Below are 22,059 nucleotides of genomic sequence, written 5' to 3'. Positions count from 1 at the left end.
ATCTCACATTGCATGAGGTCTTGCCTGGGGCCATAATCTACAGTGTTCGCGTGACCTCTTGCTCATTTGCTGTATGGGAAAGTTTGTTTTATAACAGGTCTTACATGATGAATAACACTGCATTTGACGCACGCCAGATAGTTGTATAAGTCTATGATTCTTTGCCAACACTCGCATTGAAGCTTGTGCTAGCAAAGTTAAAACATCACCTTTATAGGTTTTCAAAAGGGCAATTGTGAAGTCAAGTAATTTACCTGCTGGGCTCTCTGGAGCCTCGTTGAGATTTTTTTCTTCTGTGCTGTTAGGTGTATTGTTGTTAGGCAGGTTTTTTTTTTTTTTTTTTTTTTTTTTTGTGTGTGTGTGTGTGTGTGTGTGTGTGTGTGTGTGTGTGTGTGTGTGTGTGTCCTTGTGTGCTTTTGCTATCAGAGTAACATGGAACTCCTAAAATGAGTTTGGAAGAATTCCCTCCCAGAAAGGAGCATGTTTGTCCCTTGGGTTCAAGTCACTGTTTATTGGAAAATATTGATTATGGATTTGGCTCATAGTTACCTGAACTTCCCAGCCTACACTCTGTCCTTACATGGAAATCCCCAAATTCTGCTATTCTTATCCGACTTCTTTTTTTTTTTATAAATCATTTTGTTTTCAGATACTTCAATACTCTATAGCCATTATAATCTCAACAATTAAATAAAACTGTCTCTTTCAAACAAACTTGTCACTGCAAATCATTTTGTGTAACTTTTGATTTTATTAAGAACTTTCAGCCAGGTGTACATGCTGGCAATACTAGTTTGAAGTTATCCTAGGCTACATAAAGGCCAGTCTGATACACATTATAATGAAATTTTAACACATATTACATGCATGTATACATTCACAGACAGGTGCAGATAAATACATGCCGGTGTAGTTACAACAAAATAAAAACATCTTCATGTTAAATGTAGTTATTACCCTGTAACTAGGGACTTAGGACTTGTAATTCTACTTTATTAAACTGAATATTGTGGTAAATATCACAATGCTATTATAGCTATGGTTCATATGTAATTGCTATTCTAAATTTTTTGTCTTATAAAGTATTAATATACATGGACAAATAGTCCCAGCACTGTTGTGCCTCTCGAATGTCACAAAGTTACATAATGATAATTTTAGAGTTAATCATTGAAAAATGTGCCCTTCCCTTAAGTTTCCCAATTTCTTTCTTAATCTAATCAAGTAATGTGTGCAATTTCACAATGTAATTCAAGTTAATTTATAACACATTTCAAAAGTGTTTCTGTTAAACAACAGAACGAGGAGTTGTAGCGTGTCTGAGGGTATTTCTCTAAATGTGCATGTACCGCATCTCTACATGCTGCATCTACTTTAAGTCACAGCGACCATGTAAAATTCTGCGAACAATCCCTGTTCTAGCAAATAGAAATCCAAGTCTATGTTTGTAAAAAATATAGTTATAGCCTTAGAAAACACAAATTAAAGCACTTAATGTTCCTGTTGAGTCCCCTGCTAGTCCTGGGCACTTACTAAACTAAACTAAAGGTTTATAAAACTCGCTATAGCGTCTATACCTTCACCAAATCTACTTCTGCATGTATTTCTGAGACAGACTCATGATCTCAGTGAGCACTACCAGGAAGAAGGCTCGGGGTCGCAGTCACCCAGCACAGAACATCCAGCTCTCCAGATTTCAAAATGTCAGGACAGTCCGGATGCTGAAATGGAGAATGACAGCTTGTAGTCATTTGTGTGTGTGCATGTGTGCATACATATAGTGTTTCAAACAAGAAAAACCTTCCTTTCTATCATAGGAGCTCTATGGTTAATTCCATCATGGGAAAGCCATCTGGGTTTGAGGTCCACACCCTCTGTGCACTCTGGTGAGGGAAGATGAGTGGATAATGAATTGACTCTGGAAGCACCTGCTTAAATTGCAATTGTTAGCAAGAAAGAGTTTGTCCTGCACCAACAGGACTAAGGCCGTGATGGGAGGACAGTTAAGATAATCCAAGAGGGTGTAGACTTCTCAACGCCCAAGACATGGTGAAAGGAGGCAAGACCTCCTCCCCTACCTACCTACCTCCCCTGTGTCCCCAGAGTTTTGTCAGGGGCTGGAGGAGAGTGGGCGTTCTGTTTTTAGTTATTGAATATTAGATCACTTAATAAATGAAAGTGGGCTTTAGTTCAGTAGTAAGTCTGCTTTGGGACATTGGTATTTGGGGATGGCCTGAGTACATCTGCTCATGAAGGACTGGCTAGGACTGGAAAACAGAAGCAGAAGGCCACTAAGTTACTATGTCAGCATGCCCAGAGGAACCATGGTGATAGACTGGCCCAAAGCGATGCTCTTGGGCAGGGAAGAGGAGAGACACTGGAGGAGATGGGGTGGGCAGGGGTGAGTGTGTGCGGGTCCTGCCTGCAGGTCTCAGCATCACTTTGGACACACTGGGCAAGAGTCAACATAACCATGCAGTGCTCTGGCTCCTACTCTATAAAAGCAGAATAAATGTCATTCTCTGCTGAGGTGGAGAAAAGCAAGAATTGTTCGGGTTAGTTGATGTAAATGAAACACTCAGGGGTCCTATGCAGGAAGTCGTGGAAACTGAAGGGCTCAGGTTTACAAATGTCATTTGGGAAGTTACCGCATTAGGGAGATGGGAGAAGTAAGATTTCTAGGAGCAGTTTTGTTTATTTGGAAAACAACTAGTAATTATTTTCAAGCCGTATTAAAATATTAGTTTTGTTTATACAAATAAATAAATGTCGACTTTTTTCAGGTAGAAACCCTTTCATTGAATACTTGTTTAAAAGTTAAAATTCAATTTAGGTACATAATGTTATGATCCTGTAGACTGCATCAGGCATAGAGAGAGCATTGAAAAGAAATGTTAGTTCCTATTACTAGCAGAATCCAAACTCACTGCACACTGCTGATGCTCAGTATTTACAGAACCAATAAAAGTCATCTGTTTCGATCTCAGAGGCAGGTCCGAGACATCCATGAGGAAAGGGGAGCTGAACTTGGACTCCTTCACACCCCACCTTGCTCTGGCCTAGTGCTCGGGAGGGAGCCGAGGATGACAGCAGCACCCACTGTTTACCCGGCTCACGGGGCTTTGGGTGAGAAGTCTGGCCTGTGTGGGACAGGGTGCACCCTGGTACTGCTCCCGTGGGACCAGATAGTGTTGATTTGCCTTTTGTAACCTTAGTTTCATCAGCTGGACATGGCAAGAATAACATGTGAGAAACAAAGCTCAGAACACAAACACAGTTGCAAAAGAGCTTTGGGAACTGCACTGCTTGGGAATTAGAGAAGCTCTGTAATGTTAAAAAAATGGCCGGTAAGATCCATCTGGTGTGAAAAACTAAAGTCTAGGGTACTTTAAAGAGCTCATATAGGGCTGACATTCTAAGAGAGTAGCTATGTTCACCTGGCTAGCTTAAATAATCCAAAATCAAAAGGGAAGGTAATGGGTATATTTATAAATACTAAACTTTAAAAGTAGCCTGTGGGAAAGAGTCAAAAGTCACCCTAAGTAAACATACCTTTGCCCTGAATAAAGCAATTCAAATCCTTCATTGATGTTTTTAAAAGGCAAGGTATGGGTTATTAGCTGGTCCAGGTCAAATTTCTTTTCCAGGAGCTCAGTCACCAGTTTAGGTACATCATCTCTGCTCTTCCAACCTATGAGTAAACTCAGGCTAGTTCATTGTGCTTTACCAATCCTCACATTTTATGACATTATATTTGTGTCATTTCTCTTACGCATTATCGACATCCCCCCAGCCGAGTCAATCCCAACATCCAAATGAGCTGTACTTCTCCCATCATAAGAAACCAAGGCTAACAAAACCCTTCTTGATTCCTGTGTCTCCTTCCAGTTGTCTCACATCTCTGTGTTGAACAGAACCACAGAGAGAACTGTGTCCCATGCACTGTTTCATGTTCCAGTCCCATTGACTCTCTTCCGAGCTCACTCTACATAGATTCACATTCCAGCGCACCACTCTTTTGGCTTTAGTCAAGGTTTACTCATCATTTTGGTAAAATGGTCGACTATGATTCCTGTACCGTGTCCTCTGGGGAATCTTGGTGACTGATTTCTCCCTTTCCCTTACTCTGCTCACTTGTTTCTGATCGTATTATCATCCTCATTCATTATTCTCCTACTTCAGTTAGGAAAAGATCTTTACTGAATCCCCCACATCTCCCAGATACTCAAATGATTATTATTCTCTCACACTGTATAAGACAGAGTCCAATATGAGGAGTACCTCATAAATCCCAGTGCTGCATGAAGGTACCAGAGAATGAGACTTTGTAGGAAGGGACTGAAAGTATTATACTACCTACTGCAGGAGTGATTCTGGCCTCATCCTTACAGCCTCAGTTGTTCTGGTGGGTTGGTGACTATTCCTATGGAATGTGGCATTCTATTTGTTCATTTATTTGGGCTCTGGGCACAGAACTTTTACCAAGGTCTTTGTGAGTAGGGCAACTTCTCTTTCATAAGTGAGTGTTCTTGTGTGTATGGAGAACAATGGACATCATCAGAATTTTCTGTCACAGCCTTTGGGTCACAGGAGATGCAGATACTTACCTAATGTGTGTTCACTGGTGTTAGCCCCCAAGTCTTAAGGAACAGATAGCTGTCTTTTGTGTGATTGCTATGGCAGCTCCGTTTAGGGTCATTTATCACTCATCCTTGGAAGAAAGTACTTTGAGGGTAAGGAGACAAGAACACAAGTCTCTCTCACTTGGTAGGCCATCATGGGCCATGACATAATTACAACAGATGGCAATTAATAACTCAGTTGTTGATCCACAAGATGAATAACTCTCTGATGGAGGAACCTCATCAATCAAAGCTTACAGGACCACAGACTCTGAAAACTGGTTGTTTCTATCTGTAATTTTTCTCATGTGCCACTACATTTCTTCCCTAAAAACAGCTATGGGTATTTTCTCCACTCCCTGTGTGTTTAGCTTGTGTATATATTCCATCTACTGGGCACACATATATCTATGGCTGGTCAGGAAGATGATTTCTTCTTAAGCTGTATAATTTTGCTGAATAGAATACTAGGATGTTTTTCATAGCTCAGACTGACATAGGAAAATAATATTCTCAGTTACAACAACAGCTTTTCACCCAATTAGCTGATTTAAGACCTCAGAGCAAATTCAAAGTAAACTAATTGCCCCTGTAAATGTATGCAGAAGGACAAATTCCCAAGTGTCTGTTTGTTGAACCAAGGTCAGGCACAAAGCAACTTAAGTAGACATAATTCCCTGCACTGAATCTCTCAGCAACTTACTCTCTGCACACACCCCTGATATCAGTTTTATGATACAAGATTCAAGGTTCAGCTGACTAACTGTTTATGCAGGATAGAAAAATGTATCTTAAGATTTCGGATGCTTTTAAGGTCACTGTCCCTCGCTATGTGTCTCTACCATCGTTTTACAAGGAGTCTGGCTGACAGCCAAGCATTGCTATGGTTACTCACTTCCAGCCACCAATCAGTGTGGCATTTCAAGCCTGAGAGAAACCATATGATTTCTTATGTGTTATCAGAATGGCTCTGTCTTTATTGTTTGTTCAAGAAATGTAACATGACCCTCAAAATGTAGCTCATATATTGTCTAGAGTTTTTCAGTTGGAGAGAGATTTTTTTCAAGATGCAGTAATAAAGTTACCATCAAAACACGTAAGTTCCTTTCCTAAAGACCTTCAGATAGATAAGAATTTTTCTAAGTCCTGAGACTTGGCTGGCATTTCTTTTTGCTACCCTGCGGCAGCTCTGGGAGCTGGTCTCCTGGGCTGCAATAGTAGGCAGTGGAGGCAAAGTTCTACCCACTGTCCAGAGGCCCAGCTTCTCTCACCTCCGAAGACGCAGCCCTTCCATGTACGCCCAGTGAAGAGCAGCATTGGGTCATAAGTGAGCATCTTGGCTGACGGAGGAGCACCAACAACCACACTGGTTCCATAGTTCATATGGCAAGATGAGAGGGCATCAACCTGAGTTTAAAATGAGGGAGATTGTCGCTTACGGAGATCGCGGGCTCAGAAGTGACAACAGGTGGCCTGGGTTCCAATAGTTAACATGGTTTCCAACTACAAAAGCAAATTAGGCTCCTAGGCTTTAGGTTTTTATTTGATTTAAAAATTCTCAGTGGAACTTTAGTCCTTGATAATTAATCCCTGCAGACATGTACCTCTTAAGAGAGGCAGTAGCCTTCACTTAAAATCACTTAAAAAATGGCCAATGCAATTGTCATTTTTTAGTACATTTAGTCGATCTTCACTGACAACACAAGAGAAAAGTTGTGATACTTTCATACCAACATCAACACTTTAGATAAGCCTTAAGCTATTTGAGCTAAATGAATTAATCAATTAGAATGTTTGAAATGTTCATTTGAAAATTAAACACAAATACTAAAATATGAGGCAAAGGAGTTTCTTTCCTTGGCGATCTCTCTGGGGTTAGGTCCACGTTTGTGGTCATTCACCTTTCAGTTACTCATTAATAACCCTTTTAAACACTCAGATTGCAACAACAGACAGTGGGCTTTGGACGGCACTTCCTCAGAGTGCCACCTCAGAATCGACAGACCTCATCACACATCCACCTGGCTCTTTTCTCTGTAATGTACAACCTAGAATGCCATACTTGCTACAGAATAAATTCTAGGTGACACCAAAAAGGGGGTGTGACAGTGGTGACAAGCTGAAGTTTTCTTCTCCATTACCAAATGCCTCAGAGCAAATTCCATCTGTTATGCAATTGTGAGCAAAATTGGTTTTGTCCAGTTTTCCAGGACTCCGAATTCTACCCAAGGCTAGGACTTTCTAATGTCAAGAACTCTGTCAAGTCTGCCACTGGGGTACCACAGAGGAGGCATAATTCAGAGTGCTGAAGTTTGTGTTCAGTGGGGATTGAGAGAGGAGACAGCTGAGCTGGGTGAACAAGGCAGGGTCTGGAGGAAGATATCACATGTAGAACAATCCTCTCTGCCACCTCATTACCTCCTTAGCCCTCTTCAGTTGTCATCACAAAACAAATTCAAAAGATGGCATCCCTTTTGCCAAGACCTCCACATATACAAGGAAAGTTATGGGCCACAAGTTGATTGCTTGCCCTCTAATGACATGAAAATGGCATGACACGATTCTTCTATGACCAGGTAAAACTGATCTTAAGATTGTGACTTTTTAGGCAAATCTGCTATGTGGTATCATTACATTTATCATTACATTTTTATGCATTTATTTGTGTGTAGGCCTGAGCACGGGTGAGTGCATGGAGTGTGTGTGGAGATCAGAGAACAAACTTGTGGGAGTTGGTTCTCTTTTCTACATGTAAGTATTGGGAATCAACTCAGGTCGTCAGGCTTGGAGACAAGCACCTTTACTCACTGAGCCGTCTTACCAGCCCTGCTTTTGAGCCTGGGTCACAGGTGTTTCCATAGTTGATTGTTGATAACGCTCTGTAAAAGGAGATTTAGACTGAATACATCTTGGAGCTTGGCTCCTTCGTGGCTCCCTGAGTCTTGAGTCTTACCATGGTTTCAAGGCGCCCAATAACTTCAAAGGTATACTGCACAGTGTTCCCTGTCATGTCTGACAGCACCTCACTGATGGGCTTGGTGGAGTCCTTGGGATTGATACACTCTGTGGCTCCTACAGCCAGAGCCTTCTGGAATTTGTCTTTGTTGATGTCAACTCCAATGATCCTGGAGGCGCCTGCGGCCTTACAGCCCATGATGACTGACAGGCCTACTCCTCCCAGGCCAAACACAACGCAAGTCGAGCCAGGGGTGACCTGTGGAGACAAGAGTCCCTCCAAGAGTTAACAGTGACACCTGCCAAGTATCCTCAGTGTCAGGAACACAATGTTCAGAGGCTTGCCATGACTTGGGCCAGGACTCCAGATGGCTTATTCCAATGACAACGACACAAAAAGAATTAGAGTAGAATGTCTGAGAAAAGAAGTATTTGCCAAAGCAAAGGCAGTATTTGCCAGATAAACAGCAGCCCTTCCTAAAGGTTTACCCATAGGCTAGCAGCCTTTGCAGCCTGCTTGGCCCTACCCACAACCCCTTCTGCCCTCCCAGGAGGGTTGGACAACACCGAGACCTTTCTATTGTCTTTCCACAAAGCCATGCTGATTTGTTTTAGGTTTGGTCTGACTGGCAGTGTTTGAATAGCCATGACTCTGAGTCATTTGGAGATATGTTGTCTTTTTTTCTTTTCCCCAGCCAAGTCCAACCTCCATGTCATCTGCAATTCAATGGTTGATGAGTAAGTAGCTCAAGGAAGGAACCCTACTTAAATCAACTTTGGGATTTTTACCCAGTACTATGATAGATTAAAGAGGGATTCAACCCATAGTCACGTTCCCGATAGAAGAATAGCAAAGACTGAATCCAAATGATCCCTGAGAAACTCATCAGGCTTTTGTGTTACACAGCAGCTGCTCTGGTCTTTCCTGTGTCCTCTACCCCATGTGTGGAAATGTTAACCTCCAGTACCTCAACATCTGGTCTTATTTGGAGAGTGTCTTTGCAGAGGTCATTGAGTTACAATGAGGTTATTAGGAAAAGCCTTGCTGTGGTTTAGATGTAGTTAGAGCTGTCTCTCATGGCTGTGTGCTGGGGATTTTGTGCCCAGTGTGACCATGTAATTGGCTATGGAATCTGTTTGACCTAATGATGAGTGAGTAGGTCCTCGAAGGTGCTGGTCTCAGCAGGGATGAATTCTTGGGGGATCTTGATTAATTCTCTGGAGAGTGGACTGTGTGAGGTCACATGGTTCTCTTGGCCTCTGCTGATGCAGGGCTGTCTCCTGTCTCAGTTTTCTATGCTGTGAGGAAGCTGCTAGGGGTCCCAAGCCAGGGGCTGAATAGATGGAGTCATGTGAGCTAGAACTTTTGGTGTTCAAAACTGTGAGCCAAATAAACCTGTTTTCTTTTTCGTACCCATGTTCAGGTACGTTGTTATAGCAACATAAAACTGACTAGCCTATCCCTAGTCCAGTGTGACTGGTGCTCTTATTTTTTAAAAATGGAAGTTTAAATATAAAGACACAGTAGGAAAGATACAAAAAAACTGGGAGATAGACAGCCATGGGCTTGACAAGAAAAGGGACCTGAAGCAGGTCCTCTGGCAGCAACCTTCAGAAGGAACTAAGCCTGCCAGCACTCTGATTGTGAACTCTTGACAATAAACCTTGGTCTGCAGTCTCTCGGGCAGACTAACACACCAGCACCAATACGCGTCTGGTGGGAAAAGAGATCTGTTCTAGGACTGAATATAAACTTCAGTGAATTAACCCGAGGGAAATGCTGCAGGGACAGACAATAAATCCAGACGTTGCAGCTCCGTGTATTTAGAGATAAAATTTCTACTTTGCACCCCTCCCACTCCGCCCCCGCTTTTTTTTTTCTTCCAGCTCATCTGGCAGCTCGTATGTTTCCACAATGTTTCATTTTCAGGTTGCTTTAGTGTTCTAAGAAAATCGCCCTCTGGAAGGCTGACAGGCGGGAAAGCAGGAGCTGCAGGAGCCCGCCCCATTCTTACCTTGGCGGTTTTAACAGCAGCCCCATAACCAGTGGAAAACCCACAGCCAATGAGGCAGGCTTTCTCCGGAGCAGCTGCGCCATCGATCTTAGCTACGGAAGACTCATCCAGCACCGTGTACTCGGAGAAGGTGCTAGTGTTCATGAAGTGCTGGACCGGTTTGCCCTTGCACGTGAATCTGGTAGTACCATCGGCCAGTACTCCACGGCCTGTCAGACTGTTTGATATATCAAATGCACACATTACTTAATTCAGTTCAGAAACGACCGCGGGAACTCAAACGACAGAGTGAAAAATGGCACCTACTCGCTCCTAATGCAGAGATTGCCCTCTGGGTTACAGCAGGCGTTGCACTCTCTACACTGAGGTAGAAAGAGGGGGATGACTTTGTCACCTAGAAGGAAAGTAGTGTGATGTAAGATGTCATTCATTTGCATTAAAATATGAAGTCAGAGTGGCTCATGTCTGTAATCCCAGTACAGTGGTGACTAACACAGGCAGATTGCCAGACCAGCCTGGGCTATGTAGTGAGCTTCAGGCCAGCCTTGGAAATATTAAGACTGCTATCTCAAGAACCATAAATAGTCATAACTAATTAATTAATAGGTAGATTAAGCAGGTATAAATTGAACCTATATTATGCACAAAAATGTCTTTAAAATACTCTAAGCACTGTAAGTACCACAAAGTAGTGTTAAGGTTGAGATCGGACAAGTAGACTTTACTCGGTACAATCCGCTCTCCTCATATCTTCTTCAGTTGGGTTGCAGCTCTCTACTAACCCCAGTGACGATGTGCTGGTTCCTTCAACAGCATAACCAAGGCCCCCATACCTGGCCTCACTGTAGTGACCCCTTCTCCGATGCTCTCTACAACCCCAACTGCCTCATGTCCCACAATCACTGGAAACTTGGACGCCATTGCTCCTTTTATCACATGGTCATCTGTGCGACAGATTCCTGTGGCCAAGATCTGTTCAAACAAAACAAAACAACAACAATAAACTCTGCGCAACCAGCAAATGGATTGTTTTATACACTGGGATGACATTTACCTCGGTCTCTTAAACTCTGTATCATTTTCTCAACTATAACATTGATGCTAAGACAGTCTGAGCCTAAATCAAGCATCAGACCAAGTTCCCTTGCTTCAGGGACGTACAGCATTGCTGCTTCCCTGCCTGCTTGGATCTCGGTGCTTTTCCACAGGGAAGAGGTCAGAGTCTCATCGAAGTCTGCTCAATAGGGCCATCAAAACCAAGACAAAGGGCTGTCCAAGAGTGGGGGGCACTGAGGAAGGTATTGCCTCTCAGGCACAAATGAGTCCCGAGTTAAAGTCCTCTGGGTGGCCTTGGTGGCACAGGCCTGTAACACCATCTGTTTGGGAGAGAGAGGCAAGAGGATCACCAAGCTCATGTCCTATCCAGGCTACAAAGTGAGTTCAAGGTCAGCCCATGTGACTTAGTCTGACCCTGTCGCTAAGCAACAGGTGAAAACATAGCTAGAGATACAGCTCCATGGCAGAGCTCCTTCTCTATCAATCACTGTATCGATAAAAATTCAATAAATACTATCTTTAATAAGCTAGATTAGCATTGTTGCTCTTAATGGACAATAAATTGGTGAATTTCACAGCCAGCATGCCGACTTCCGTAACAACATGCATGAATTTGTGGGACAATTAGTTGGCAAACAGTTTTTTAGGAAGCCCACCTGTGGGCTGGAGAGACAACTCAGCAATCAGTTAATAGCACTGGCTGCTCTTCCAGAGGACCCGGGTTTGATTCCCCACACCCACATGGCATCTCACAACTGCATCTCGGTAACTTCAGTTCCAGGGGATCCAATGCCCTGTCCTGGCCTTCTCCAGCACTGAGAACACATGTGGTATACAGACATGCATGCAGACCAACATCCCCCACATAAAATAATAACTACATATCAGTTTAGAAGGAAACCAGCCTCACAACAATGGCTTTCTCAATGTAAATGAGATCTCCTTTCAGGCTGTGTGTTCCAAGCCCCTTTCTTACCTTAACACGAACTTCCTTAGCCTTTGGAGGGGCCACTTCTATGTCCTCAATGGAGAAGGGCTGGTTCATTCCCCATAGCACAGCTGCTTTGCACTTAATAACCTAAGAAGTCAAGTGTCATAACAGGTCTTAATCGTAAATGCAGACTGCCTGAGTCATAGAAACATCACAGAAGATCACATCTAACATTCTGATTCTCTAAAGGCTGCTTTCCTTCAATGACAGAATTTGAAGCCTTACAGATCCTCTTGTGTGGACCCTTGTCTGATGTAATGGCCTGAAAAATGCAGGCCAGAGAAATGGAATGACAGATCCAAGACACAGTACAGAAGGTCAGGGCTGAGATTCACAAAATACTCCAATAAAGTAGTCTATTGGTACGATTTCAAATGTGATAGATGAGTGCAACTGTTATCTGTGTATTGCTTATTAATGGAGGACAAGTCTATAAAGCAGAACACTGATCATCTGTAAGAAGTTAACCCAGTCTTTAATTATGTCTAACCCACCCAGCGGTGGTAAAGCAAAGAGATGACTCACATCGTAAGACATTGTGGTGGTTTGAAAGAAAATGGCCCCCAAGGGGAATGGCACTATTAGGAGGTGTGCTTTGTCGGGGGAAGTGTGTCACTGTAGGGGGTGAGCTTTGAGGTTTCCCATTCCCAAGCTCAAGCTGCTCTCAGTGTGGCACATAGCTGCTTCCTATTGCCCATGGATCAAGATGTAGAACTCTCAGCTCTTTCTCCAGCACATATCTGCCTGCGCATGGCCATGTCCTGCCATGAGGATAATGGACTAAACCTTTGAAATTGAAAACCCCCGCCCCATTAGATGTTTTCCTTTACAAGGGTTATTGTGGTCATGGTATCTGTTCACAGCAGTAGAAACTCTAACTGAGACAGACATGGAGCTGCTTGTTATCATCATGAAGCATGTGGATTGTGACTATGGTTCTGGAGTGTGATCCACATGTTTGCATCTCTGCATCCCTTTTTGCACTTAACCCAAATCAGAGCTTCTCACCTTGTCCAAATAGGATGCACCCAGCAACTGACCACCAGGCAGAGCTAATCAGCTAACTGGTATTGGTAAGAGTATCAAATTCTGGCAAGAAAGGTAAGGAGAGGGAAAGAGAGAGAAAGAATTTTCCTATAAGTTTGCTGACCACATATCCTGGATATACAGCAGCCATAAGAGAACCCTGCCTTAAAAAAAGAGTAGAAGCAGAGGACAGATGCTCAAGGTTGTCTTCTGACTTCCACATGTGAGCTGTGGTACACAGGTACCTATGTATGTATGTATAAACAGAGAGAGAGAGAGAGAAAAAGAGAGAGAGAGAGAGAGAGAGAGAGAGAGAGAGAGAGAGAGAGAGAGAGAGAGAGAGAGAGAGAGACTGGAGAAGGGAAAGAGAGGGAGGGAGAGAGGGGGAGAGCATACACACAGATTCAAATAAAATAAAATATAAAAATTTCATTTTTTCTGGTTCAACACTGTTGTGCAATATTAGTTTAACCAGGCAAAGCTGTGTTGCATTTGTTTATGCTGTGGAATATTACTTTAACTGTGTAAAGGTGTGTTACATTTGTTTATGCTGCATTTGTTTAATGATGTAAGGATGTGTGTTTAATTATGTAAAGATGTGTTGCATTTGTTTCACCTTGCCTGCCTAAGGCACCTGATTGGTCTATTAAAGAGCTAAATGGCCAATAGCTAGGCAGAAGAAAGGATAGGTGGGGTGCCAGGCAGAGAGAATAAATAGGAGAAGAAATCTAGGCTTGGGAGCTGGTTGATGCCCCACCCTGAAAGAAAGCCAGGTACACAACACAAGCTATTCCTCAACTTACTGGCCAACTCATGCAAGAAAGCCAGGTACACAACACAAGCTATTCCTCAACTTACTGGCCAACACATGCAAGCTCCTTTGGATGCCTCAATACCTTTCAGAGATTAAATGTGGGGAACGTTATGCTAGACGCAGATGAGTGACAGAAAGCTACCAGCATCTCAGTTTAACACGTACCCTTTGTCTAGCTAAGGAAAGTATTTTCAGTCATGATATAATCTGGCCAACACTAAACTAGAACCCTCACACCTTATTAACGGCGGTGACAGAGAGCATGGAATAACTTTTATATTTAATAATGACAGAAAAAAAAATGTTATAAAGGAAACAACAGCTCATCAGAGGCCACTCCCCCACGGATTCATCTTGCTATGTAGCTCAGGCTTCAGGCTGGCCCCAAACTCAACAACCCTTGTGTCTCAGCTGCCTGAGTGCTGGGTATATAGGAATGTGTGGTGCTCTGAAAGTGTTGTATGCTGAGAGACAACAGCTTTTCCAAGTAGAGAGATGCTCTGGGAGAGGCTACTTACAGTAAAATGGGAAAAGTCACCTTGTGGGACACACAGAAAGCTTAATCTCCAATCATTGCTCTGACCTCTGAGCTATTCCTCTGTCCCAGGAGATGCTCATAGAGGACGTTAGCAGGAAGATATAAATTAATATATTGTGGCATATTTACTCTTCTTGCTCTTAAGAATATCTATATCTATATCTATATCTATCTATCTCTCTCTATATATATATTTGTTTTTTTGAAACAGGGTTTCTCTGTGTAGTTTTGGTGCCTGTCCTGGATCTCATTCTATAGACTAGACTGGCCTCGAACTCACAGAGATCCACCTGGCTCTGCCTCCCGAGTGCTGAAATTAAAGGCTTGCACTACCACCACCCGACTTAAGAATATTTTTAAGAGACTAGAAATAACAAGCTATAATTCTATATTTATCAAGTTGATAGTGAATTTTTACTTAACAAGAACACCCAGTTTTGTCCGAGCAATAAAATGGGCAATCCTATTTAGGTTCACCTCTTTGGAAGGTGATTTGCTCAGTATGTCAAGAGACATAAGCATGTGCTGACACTTTTACTCCACAATTCCATTATTAAAATCAGCCTCAAGGAAGAATAAAGTGCCAAAAAATCTTAATATGCTTTAGAGGTTATCTCAGGACTATAAGGGAAATATGTAAAAAAAAAATGGAGGAAACTACTAAATCTAGAAATCAGTGTAAGATATTGACAAATGATTGTTAAGTTGGAAAAATAGATTAAAGATATTTGTATCTTATATGAGCATAGCCACATAAAATATGGTTGGAGAATGCATAGAGCAAACAAAACCAAGCAAAAACAAAGTCAGCGGTAGCTTGGGAATATGAGAGCATGCTTGATTCCCCCCGACACACATATTCTGTTTATCCGAATTCTCTAGGATAGGCATTGTGATAGAGCAACATCTCCAAATTCATGTACTGAAGCCCTCACCCTCAGTACCTCAGAACTCGATGGTACAGTGCTTGGAGATGGGCTCTTTCACATTGCAATCGAGTTAAAATGTGATCATGAAGTTGGTCCAGTCCTTTAGAATCTTTTTCATATGAGGTTAAGGCATAGACCTAAGGGAAAACCATGTAGAAATGGCAAGAAGAGCGCCTCCTAAGCAAGGCTCCTAAAGGAACCAATAGTCTCAGCATTCTGTTCTCAGGATCCCAGCTTCCAGATGTATGAAGAAACAAATCTCTGCTCTTTAAGCCACACAGTCCCTGGTACTTTTTTAATGGCATCTTAACAAATTAATATATTCATCTTAAAAAAAAATGAAATAGCAAAAAATTAACAGAGGAGTACTGATGCATGAAAATACCAGAGCAGTTTTGTGGAGTATATAACCCCCTGTGAACTACCCTCCTGTATAACATCACCAAATGAAAATTCGAAATATATTGTGCTATTTGTTTTATATGCTGTATTCTTTTTTTTTTTTTTTTTGGTTTTTCGAGACAGGGTTTCTCTGTGTAGCTTTGCGCCTGTCCTGGAACTCACTTGGTAGCCCAGGCTGGCCTCGAACTCACAGAGATCCGCCTGGCTCTGCCTCCCGAGTGCTGGGATTAAAGGCGTGCGCCACCACCGCCCGGCCTGTATTCTTAATTATAGTTAGGAGATGCTGTTGGACCCTGAGTTATTCATGACTTGGAATGTCCTGATAGTGGCTGGACATTCACATGATGAAGGCCACAGAACTGGTTGTTTGCAGTTGCAAATATTTTAAGATTCATTTCAACTCTAAGTTCCATTTATTTCTATGAGCAAAGTTACTAACTTCCATAGTGCAAAACTAATTCTCCTGATAGTCAGTTTTTACAGGATTTCTGACTCAGACTAAGATGTTTTCATTCTATCTCTCTTCAGTTCTGGGGGGAAAAGTTTTTGTCAGATTCTAGCATTCTAGCACCTCCTGAGAGACACCAGTGTTACCCAGACTTTAAACATCATCTTCATCTTCCTAAAATTTTAAGGTAGACTAAATGCAAAGTTGCTTAAAAGTCATACAAATATAAGTATCCAACATCATATGCAGTTCCATACCCATTTAAATCAAGGACCTACCTATCCCAATCTTCAAGTGTGGTGGGGGGGCAAAACCCAGCATTATTTCTTAAATTACTGTCACCGTTCAGGTGCTGTTACCTTCTGAAGGAATAAACATGCTTTGTCTACCGTGTAGTCCTCTTTTCTAAGAACGTCTACTCTTACACGTTGATGCAAAACGTGTTCTCAAAAACTTGGAAAGTGTGATGACTTTGTTGTTGGCTTTGCAATCCAGAACCAACATTTTCCATCCTCAACAGTAGGCCCCATTTCATCTGGCAGCTGCACAGGAGATCCTGGACCCGTTAGACTCCAGAAATGAATTGAATACATACGACTGACCCTGTTGAAGTCTCCTTGTGGAAATGGTTTGCTCTCCAGAGCAAGTGACTGGCTAGCCTGAAATTAAATTATGAATAATGTCCATATAGACCACAATTTCTTTTTTTTTTCCTTCGCTGCCTTCTCGAAGAACCTTCTGCGTGTGGTTTTCAATCAAATCCTGCTGTTGGCTGTTGGCATTCTGACCCCATTTGCCCACGTTTCCCCATGTGTGCCCACACAACAGCCTTGCCTTCCTCAAGGAACAGCCTCAAGTATTTAGTTATTCCACTGCACTCAAAGCTCTCAGAAGCAGCCCCCATTATTAGCACAAGAGAATAAGAAAGCTCAAACATTTCCCTTACTTTTCCGGCAGTGCCCATCCTGGCTCTCTTGGGTCTGTAGTCTGCAAATGGGGATGTTTTCTGACTGATGCTCAGTTCATTCTGCCATGAATAATAGCATCTTCCACATTCAATAAATAGCGTGACTTGGAAGTTCTGCCTGCCTTCAGCAACATGATTCATAGCCTTGAAACTTTCCCAACCCCAAGAAGCTCCACCCTCCTGCAAATCAAATGGTGAAAAGAAATACAATAACTGTTAGGATTAGACAAAGAAGAAGAGCCTAACAAAGACTGGATAGTCAACTCTGCTGTGAATGACCAGAAAGCATTCTTACCCATTTTATTTTGGAGAATATAAAAACAGGTCAGATTAGTTCAGCTCAGTGCAGTTGATAAAGAATGACCTGCATGCTTCTAATTCTAAGTGAAAGCTGTTATGTAGGGCAGCTGATTTTAGGGATGCACTGAAGCATTTGTATTTGCATGCCCTTCTGCAGACTTGATATAGTTTGCAGATAGTGTGGTTAAATATAAGTGAGGACTAGGGGTGTGACTCTGTGGTAGAGCCCATGTCTTGCCCTGGGTTCAGTCCTCAGCAACACACACACACACACACACACACACACACACACACACACACACACACACACACACACACTTATACTGATAGATTATGTATGTATGTATGTGTGTATGTATGTAATCCATGCAAGAAAATCTGTAGAAATCTGTATATACCCAGAATTGCTTACTCACATAGGTGTCCAGACTACTAGGAATTAGAATCCTGCTATACACATAGGCCCTTGCATTCCCCCCCAAATCATTTGGGCAAGCATTTAGCTGTTTCACTATTTTAAGCTGCTATTTTCTAGTGTGCAGCCACACCAGACCCTCTTGAATCTACATTCTTCTTTGATAGGAGGGTGTCCAAGCTCTTTGTTATTTTTGACGGTGGTGGACTGTCACATTGACACTCCATGGCCTCCAGTAAACTCTCCATTCACCTGTAGGATGTCACTCTCCTGTGGAGTGACATGGCAAGGCACACTTTCATCTTTAGACAAAACTCTTCAGTCCTGAAATAAAGAATACGGGCCCTCACCAACCCAGAAGACATTTGGCAGAGTTCGTTGTTCAGCTACTTATGTATCAACAAAACCCTTTCCTCTGAAAAGTGGAAAACATGGCCACAAATCTCTCACTGTAATACAATACATGTGGTAAGTCCAATTTAATACTTCTCTATAAATTCAGATGTAGCAATTCTAACCAGTAATTCTAGTGCATTGGCCAAATAAAAGCCAGCAGGTAAAGCATTGCCCATGGATCAGGCTTGTGTGTAAGTGCGATCGTTTTAGCAGCAATGTTAGAGAACCCAGCATATGTTGTAGGCACAGTTAGGAAGAGTTAGGCAAGTATGAACACGGACAGACAGACATTCTGAGTCTCAACTATCAAACAACAAAGAGCAAGCCCCAGCAACAGAAGCCTGTTTGCTTCTGAATAATGGCAGAAGAGACTTAACACAGGGCAGTACCTGCCCAAAGGCACCAGAAAACAAACATGGGTGGTACCTGCACAAAGGCCAAATTGCTCAGTTGATAACTCCTCAAGGGTTTTGCCAAGCTTCATAACATGTTGGCCTGAAAAGCAAAATATTCTCAAGTTAATGTACCAGGTGATGTTTAATAGCTAAATAAGGTTTTATGTTCCTAATCCATTTCACCCAGAATTGATTGGCTAAAAAATATCAAAAGCTGAAAGTTGGAAAGTACCCAATAAAAATGTGCTGGGGTGGAGAGTGAGGAATGAATACATTCAAAATACATTGTAGCATGTGTGACATTCTCAAAGAATAAATAAAAACATTAATTATATTAAAAATTACACGTAAAATGCGTGGCTTGAGGTTTCCAGGGTAAGACATCAGGTTAGAAGCTTCCTCCACGCAATGCAATGAATGGGAAGAGTCAAATTTCAAAGGCTAGAATGCATTGCAAACAGAGAGAAACAGGAGAGCACTGGCTCGCACAAAGAACCTAACATGGAAACTGAAAAGTAGGGAGAAACAGCAGAGCACACTGTGAAGGACTGGGCAGCACACGGCTGAAATGTGGCTCTCTGGCGGGGCAGATGCCTCATCCAAAAGATAAGCGATTGAAAAGTGACTGACAGTCCTACCCATGCGACAGTCCAGCAGTTACCACAGCCTGAACACATAGGCTATTCTGTTAAGGCCGTGATGCCTGCTTGATGGGCAGCTGTGCAGAGGGATTCCATTTTGTCACACTCCATATCTGGGAGAGCAGTGGCCAGGTGCCATCTTGAGAGTTAAGCCTAAGAAGTAAGTTTAAGATGGTATCTCAGAGTCGTTTTGATTTGCATTTCCCTGATGGCTACAGATGTTGAGCAATTCCTTAAATGTCTTTCGGCCATTTGAGATTTTTCTGTTGAGAATTCTTTGTTTAGGTCAGTACCCCCCATTTTTAAATTGGATTATTCAGTATTTTGATGTCTAGTTTCTTGAATTCTTTATATATTTTGGAGATCAGCCCTCTGTCAGATGTGGGGTTAGTGAAGATCTTTCTCATTCTGTAGGCTGCCGTTTTGTCTTCTTGACAATGCCCTTTGCTTACAGAAGCTTTTCAGTTTTAGGAGGTCCCATTTATTAATTGTCAATCTCAGTGTCTGTGCTACTAGTGTTATATTAGGAAGTGATCTCCTGTGCCAATTTGTTCAAGACTACTTCCCACTTTCTCTTCTATCAGGTTCATTGTAGCTGGATTTATGATGAGGTCTTTGATCCACTTGGACTTGAGTTATGTGCAGGGTGATAGATATGGATCAGTAGCATTCTTCTACATGTTAACACCCAGTTATGCCAGCACCATTTGTTAAAGATGTCAGAATGGCTAAGATCAAAAATGTTAACAACAGCCTATGTTGGAGAGCATGTGGAGTAAGGAGAACACTCCTCCACTGCTGGTGGGAATGCAAACTTGTACAGCCACTGTGGAAATCATTATGACAGTTTCTCAGAAAATTGGGAATCAATTTACCTCAAGACCCAGCTATACCAATCTTGGGCATATACCCAAAGGATACTCAATCATACCACAAGGACACATGCTCAACTATGTTCATAGCAGCATTATTTGTAATAGCCTGAACCTGGAAACAACCTAGATGCCCCTCAACTGAAGAATGGGTAAAGAAAATGTGGTACATTTACACAATGTAGTATTACTCAGTGGTAAAAACCAATGATATCATGAAATCGGCAGGCAAATGGATGGAACTAGAAAAAATCATCCTGAGTAAAGTGACCCAGACCCAGAAAGACAAACATGGTATGTACTCACTCATAAGTGGATATTAACTGCAAAGTAAAGGATAACCATGTTACAATCCACAGCCCCAGAGAAACTAGGTAACAAGGAGGACCCAAAGAAGGATGCATGGATTTCCTTGGAAAGGGGAAATAGAGATTTCCTGGGTGAACTGGGGGTGGAGTAGAAAGGGAGAAGATGGGAAGATGGAAACATGAGGGATCAGGTTGGGTGTGTTGGGGGCTGGACGGAGAGGGGAAGTAATGAAAGAGATATCTTGATGGGGGGGGGGCATCTTGGGAGAAACCTGGTGCCAGGGAAACTCCCAGGAATCCACAGGGATGACCCCAGCTAGGATGACTCCTAGCAATGGTGGAGAGGGTGCATGAGCTGGCCTTCTCCTGTGGTCGGATTGATGACCACCCTAGTTGTCATCAGAGAGCCTTCATCCAGTAACTGATGGAAGTAGATGCAGAGATCCACAGCCAAGCACTGAGCCAAACTCTGGGAGTACGGTTGAAGAAAGGGTGGAGGAAGTGAACAAGCCAGGGGTGTCAAGATCATGATGAGGGAACCCACAGAGACAACTCACCTGAGCTAGTGGGAGCTCACAGACTCTGGACCAACAGCCAGGGAGTCTGCATGAGACCCACCTAGGCCCTTTGAATGTGGGTGACAATTGTGTAGCTTGGTCTGTTTGTGGGATCCCTAGCAGTGGGATAAGGACCTGTCCCTGGTGCTTGAGCTGACTTTTGGGAACCTATTCCCCACACTGGGATGCCTCACCCAGCCTTGATGCAGGGGGAGAAACTTGGTCCTGCCTCAACTTTCAATGCCATGCTTTCTTTGTTGACTCCTATGGGAGGCCTGCTCCTTTCAGAATGGAGGAGGAATGGATGAGGGGTGGATGGGAGGTGGGGGGAGAGAATGGAAGGAGAGGAGGGAGGGGAAACTATGGTTGGCATGTAAAATAAATGAAAAAAATTAATAAAAAACCCAAAAGGGAAGTAAGTTTATAGCTGAGAATATGCACAAGAAAAAAACTTGAACAATTAAACTAATGATTCACTGCAAGCCTTGCGAAGCAAGTACAAGCCAAACCCAGAGGAAGTAGACAAACTAATGAACTAGAAACTAAAAGGACAAGAGAAACAATGGATTAAATAAAACTTTGAATCTTTGAAAAGATAAAAACCAAATGGTCTTTAGCCAAACTAGACAAATGAAAGAGAAGACCAATTTAATGAAATGAAAAGAGAGACATTATAACAGACACCAGACGATCATGGAAAAAATACTTGAAAAACCTAAATTCAAAGAGCTGGAAAGTCTAGAAGAAATGAATAAATTCAGAGAGACACCTGACCTGTAAATTTTATGTTAAGTAGATATTAACAATTTAAAGAGATCTGTAATGAACAAAAGTACTGAAATAATAAGGGTCCTCCATTAAGAAAACACCCAGGACAGGAGGATTTCTTGTTGTTAAGAAAGAGCAGACAGAAGTACTTCTCAAACGATTCCATAGCATCAGAAGCAACACACCAAACTCACCTTATGAAGGCTGCTATCCTGGTACCAAAACTAGAGAAGGATACAACAACAACAACAACAACAACAACAACAACAACGACCAATTTCCCTGATGGAGGCAGATGCTAAAATCTTTAATAAAATGCTTGCAGACTGAATTTAACAGTACATTAAACAGATTATACAAAATGAACAAGTTGGTGTCATTCTGGGGTGAAAGGAAGGTTCAACATATGCAAATCAGGAAGCATAGCACGGTGCATAAGCAGGTTCAGGGCAGAATTCACATGATCATTTTAATAGATGGAGTCTGGTTCCATCTCAAAGTTAATGAGGGTCTGCCATGGTAAGGGCTTATCTCGAAGGACCCACGCAATCCAGATTGCTACAAGAATCAAGGTTTGGGAGTCAGTGTACTTGGCTCAGGGCCTGGCTTCTCACTTGTGTGACCTCTACCTGTGAGAGTGGGAG

The 22,059-nt window shown here is 42.4% G+C and overlaps 1 protein-coding gene across 1 annotated transcript; it reads right to left on the bottom strand.

The window, feature by feature from the left end:
* Window positions 1–788: 788 nt before the first annotated feature.
* Window positions 789–16,931, bottom strand: Adh7 (alcohol dehydrogenase 7 (class IV), mu or sigma polypeptide). Its single transcript, XM_052730876.1, has 9 exons — window positions 16,743–16,931; window positions 11,625–11,726; window positions 10,426–10,564; window positions 9,899–9,986; window positions 9,593–9,809; window positions 7,576–7,836; window positions 5,894–6,029; window positions 3,553–3,691; window positions 789–1,721 (listed from the first exon to the last, which is right to left on the bottom strand). The coding sequence occupies exons 1-9, from the start codon at window positions 16,902–16,904 to the stop codon at window positions 1,697–1,699; spliced, it is 1,269 nt and encodes a 422-aa protein (XP_052586836.1). The 5' UTR covers window positions 16,905–16,931; the 3' UTR covers window positions 789–1,696.
* Window positions 16,932–22,059: the final 5,128 nt, after the last annotated feature.

This window comes from Peromyscus californicus, unplaced genomic scaffold (assembly GCF_007827085.1).
Source record: "Peromyscus californicus insignis strain IS unplaced genomic scaffold, ASM782708v3 Scaffold_9__1_contigs__length_137607984, whole genome shotgun sequence".
Classification (NCBI taxonomy): domain Eukaryota; kingdom Metazoa; phylum Chordata; class Mammalia; order Rodentia; family Cricetidae; genus Peromyscus; species Peromyscus californicus.
Note: the sequence above shows the minus strand (reverse complement) of the source record. Positions and strands in the feature narration are given on the sequence as shown.

Bases quoted from the DNA above. Each gene is read 5' to 3' on its own strand.
- Adh7 (XM_052730876.1), bottom strand. From the start codon at position 16,904: ATGAATCATGTTGCTGAAGGCAGGCAGAACTTCCAAGTCACGCTATTT. The intron at 9,810-9,898 runs GTAGGTGCCATT...TATATCAAACAG, and splicing joins AATCTCTGCATTAGGAGCGA to TCTGACAGGCCGTGGAGTAC. The intron at 7,837-9,592 runs GTAAGAATGGGG...TTGTCTCCACAG, and splicing joins CTGCTGTTAAAACCGCCAAG to GTCACCCCTGGCTCGACTTG.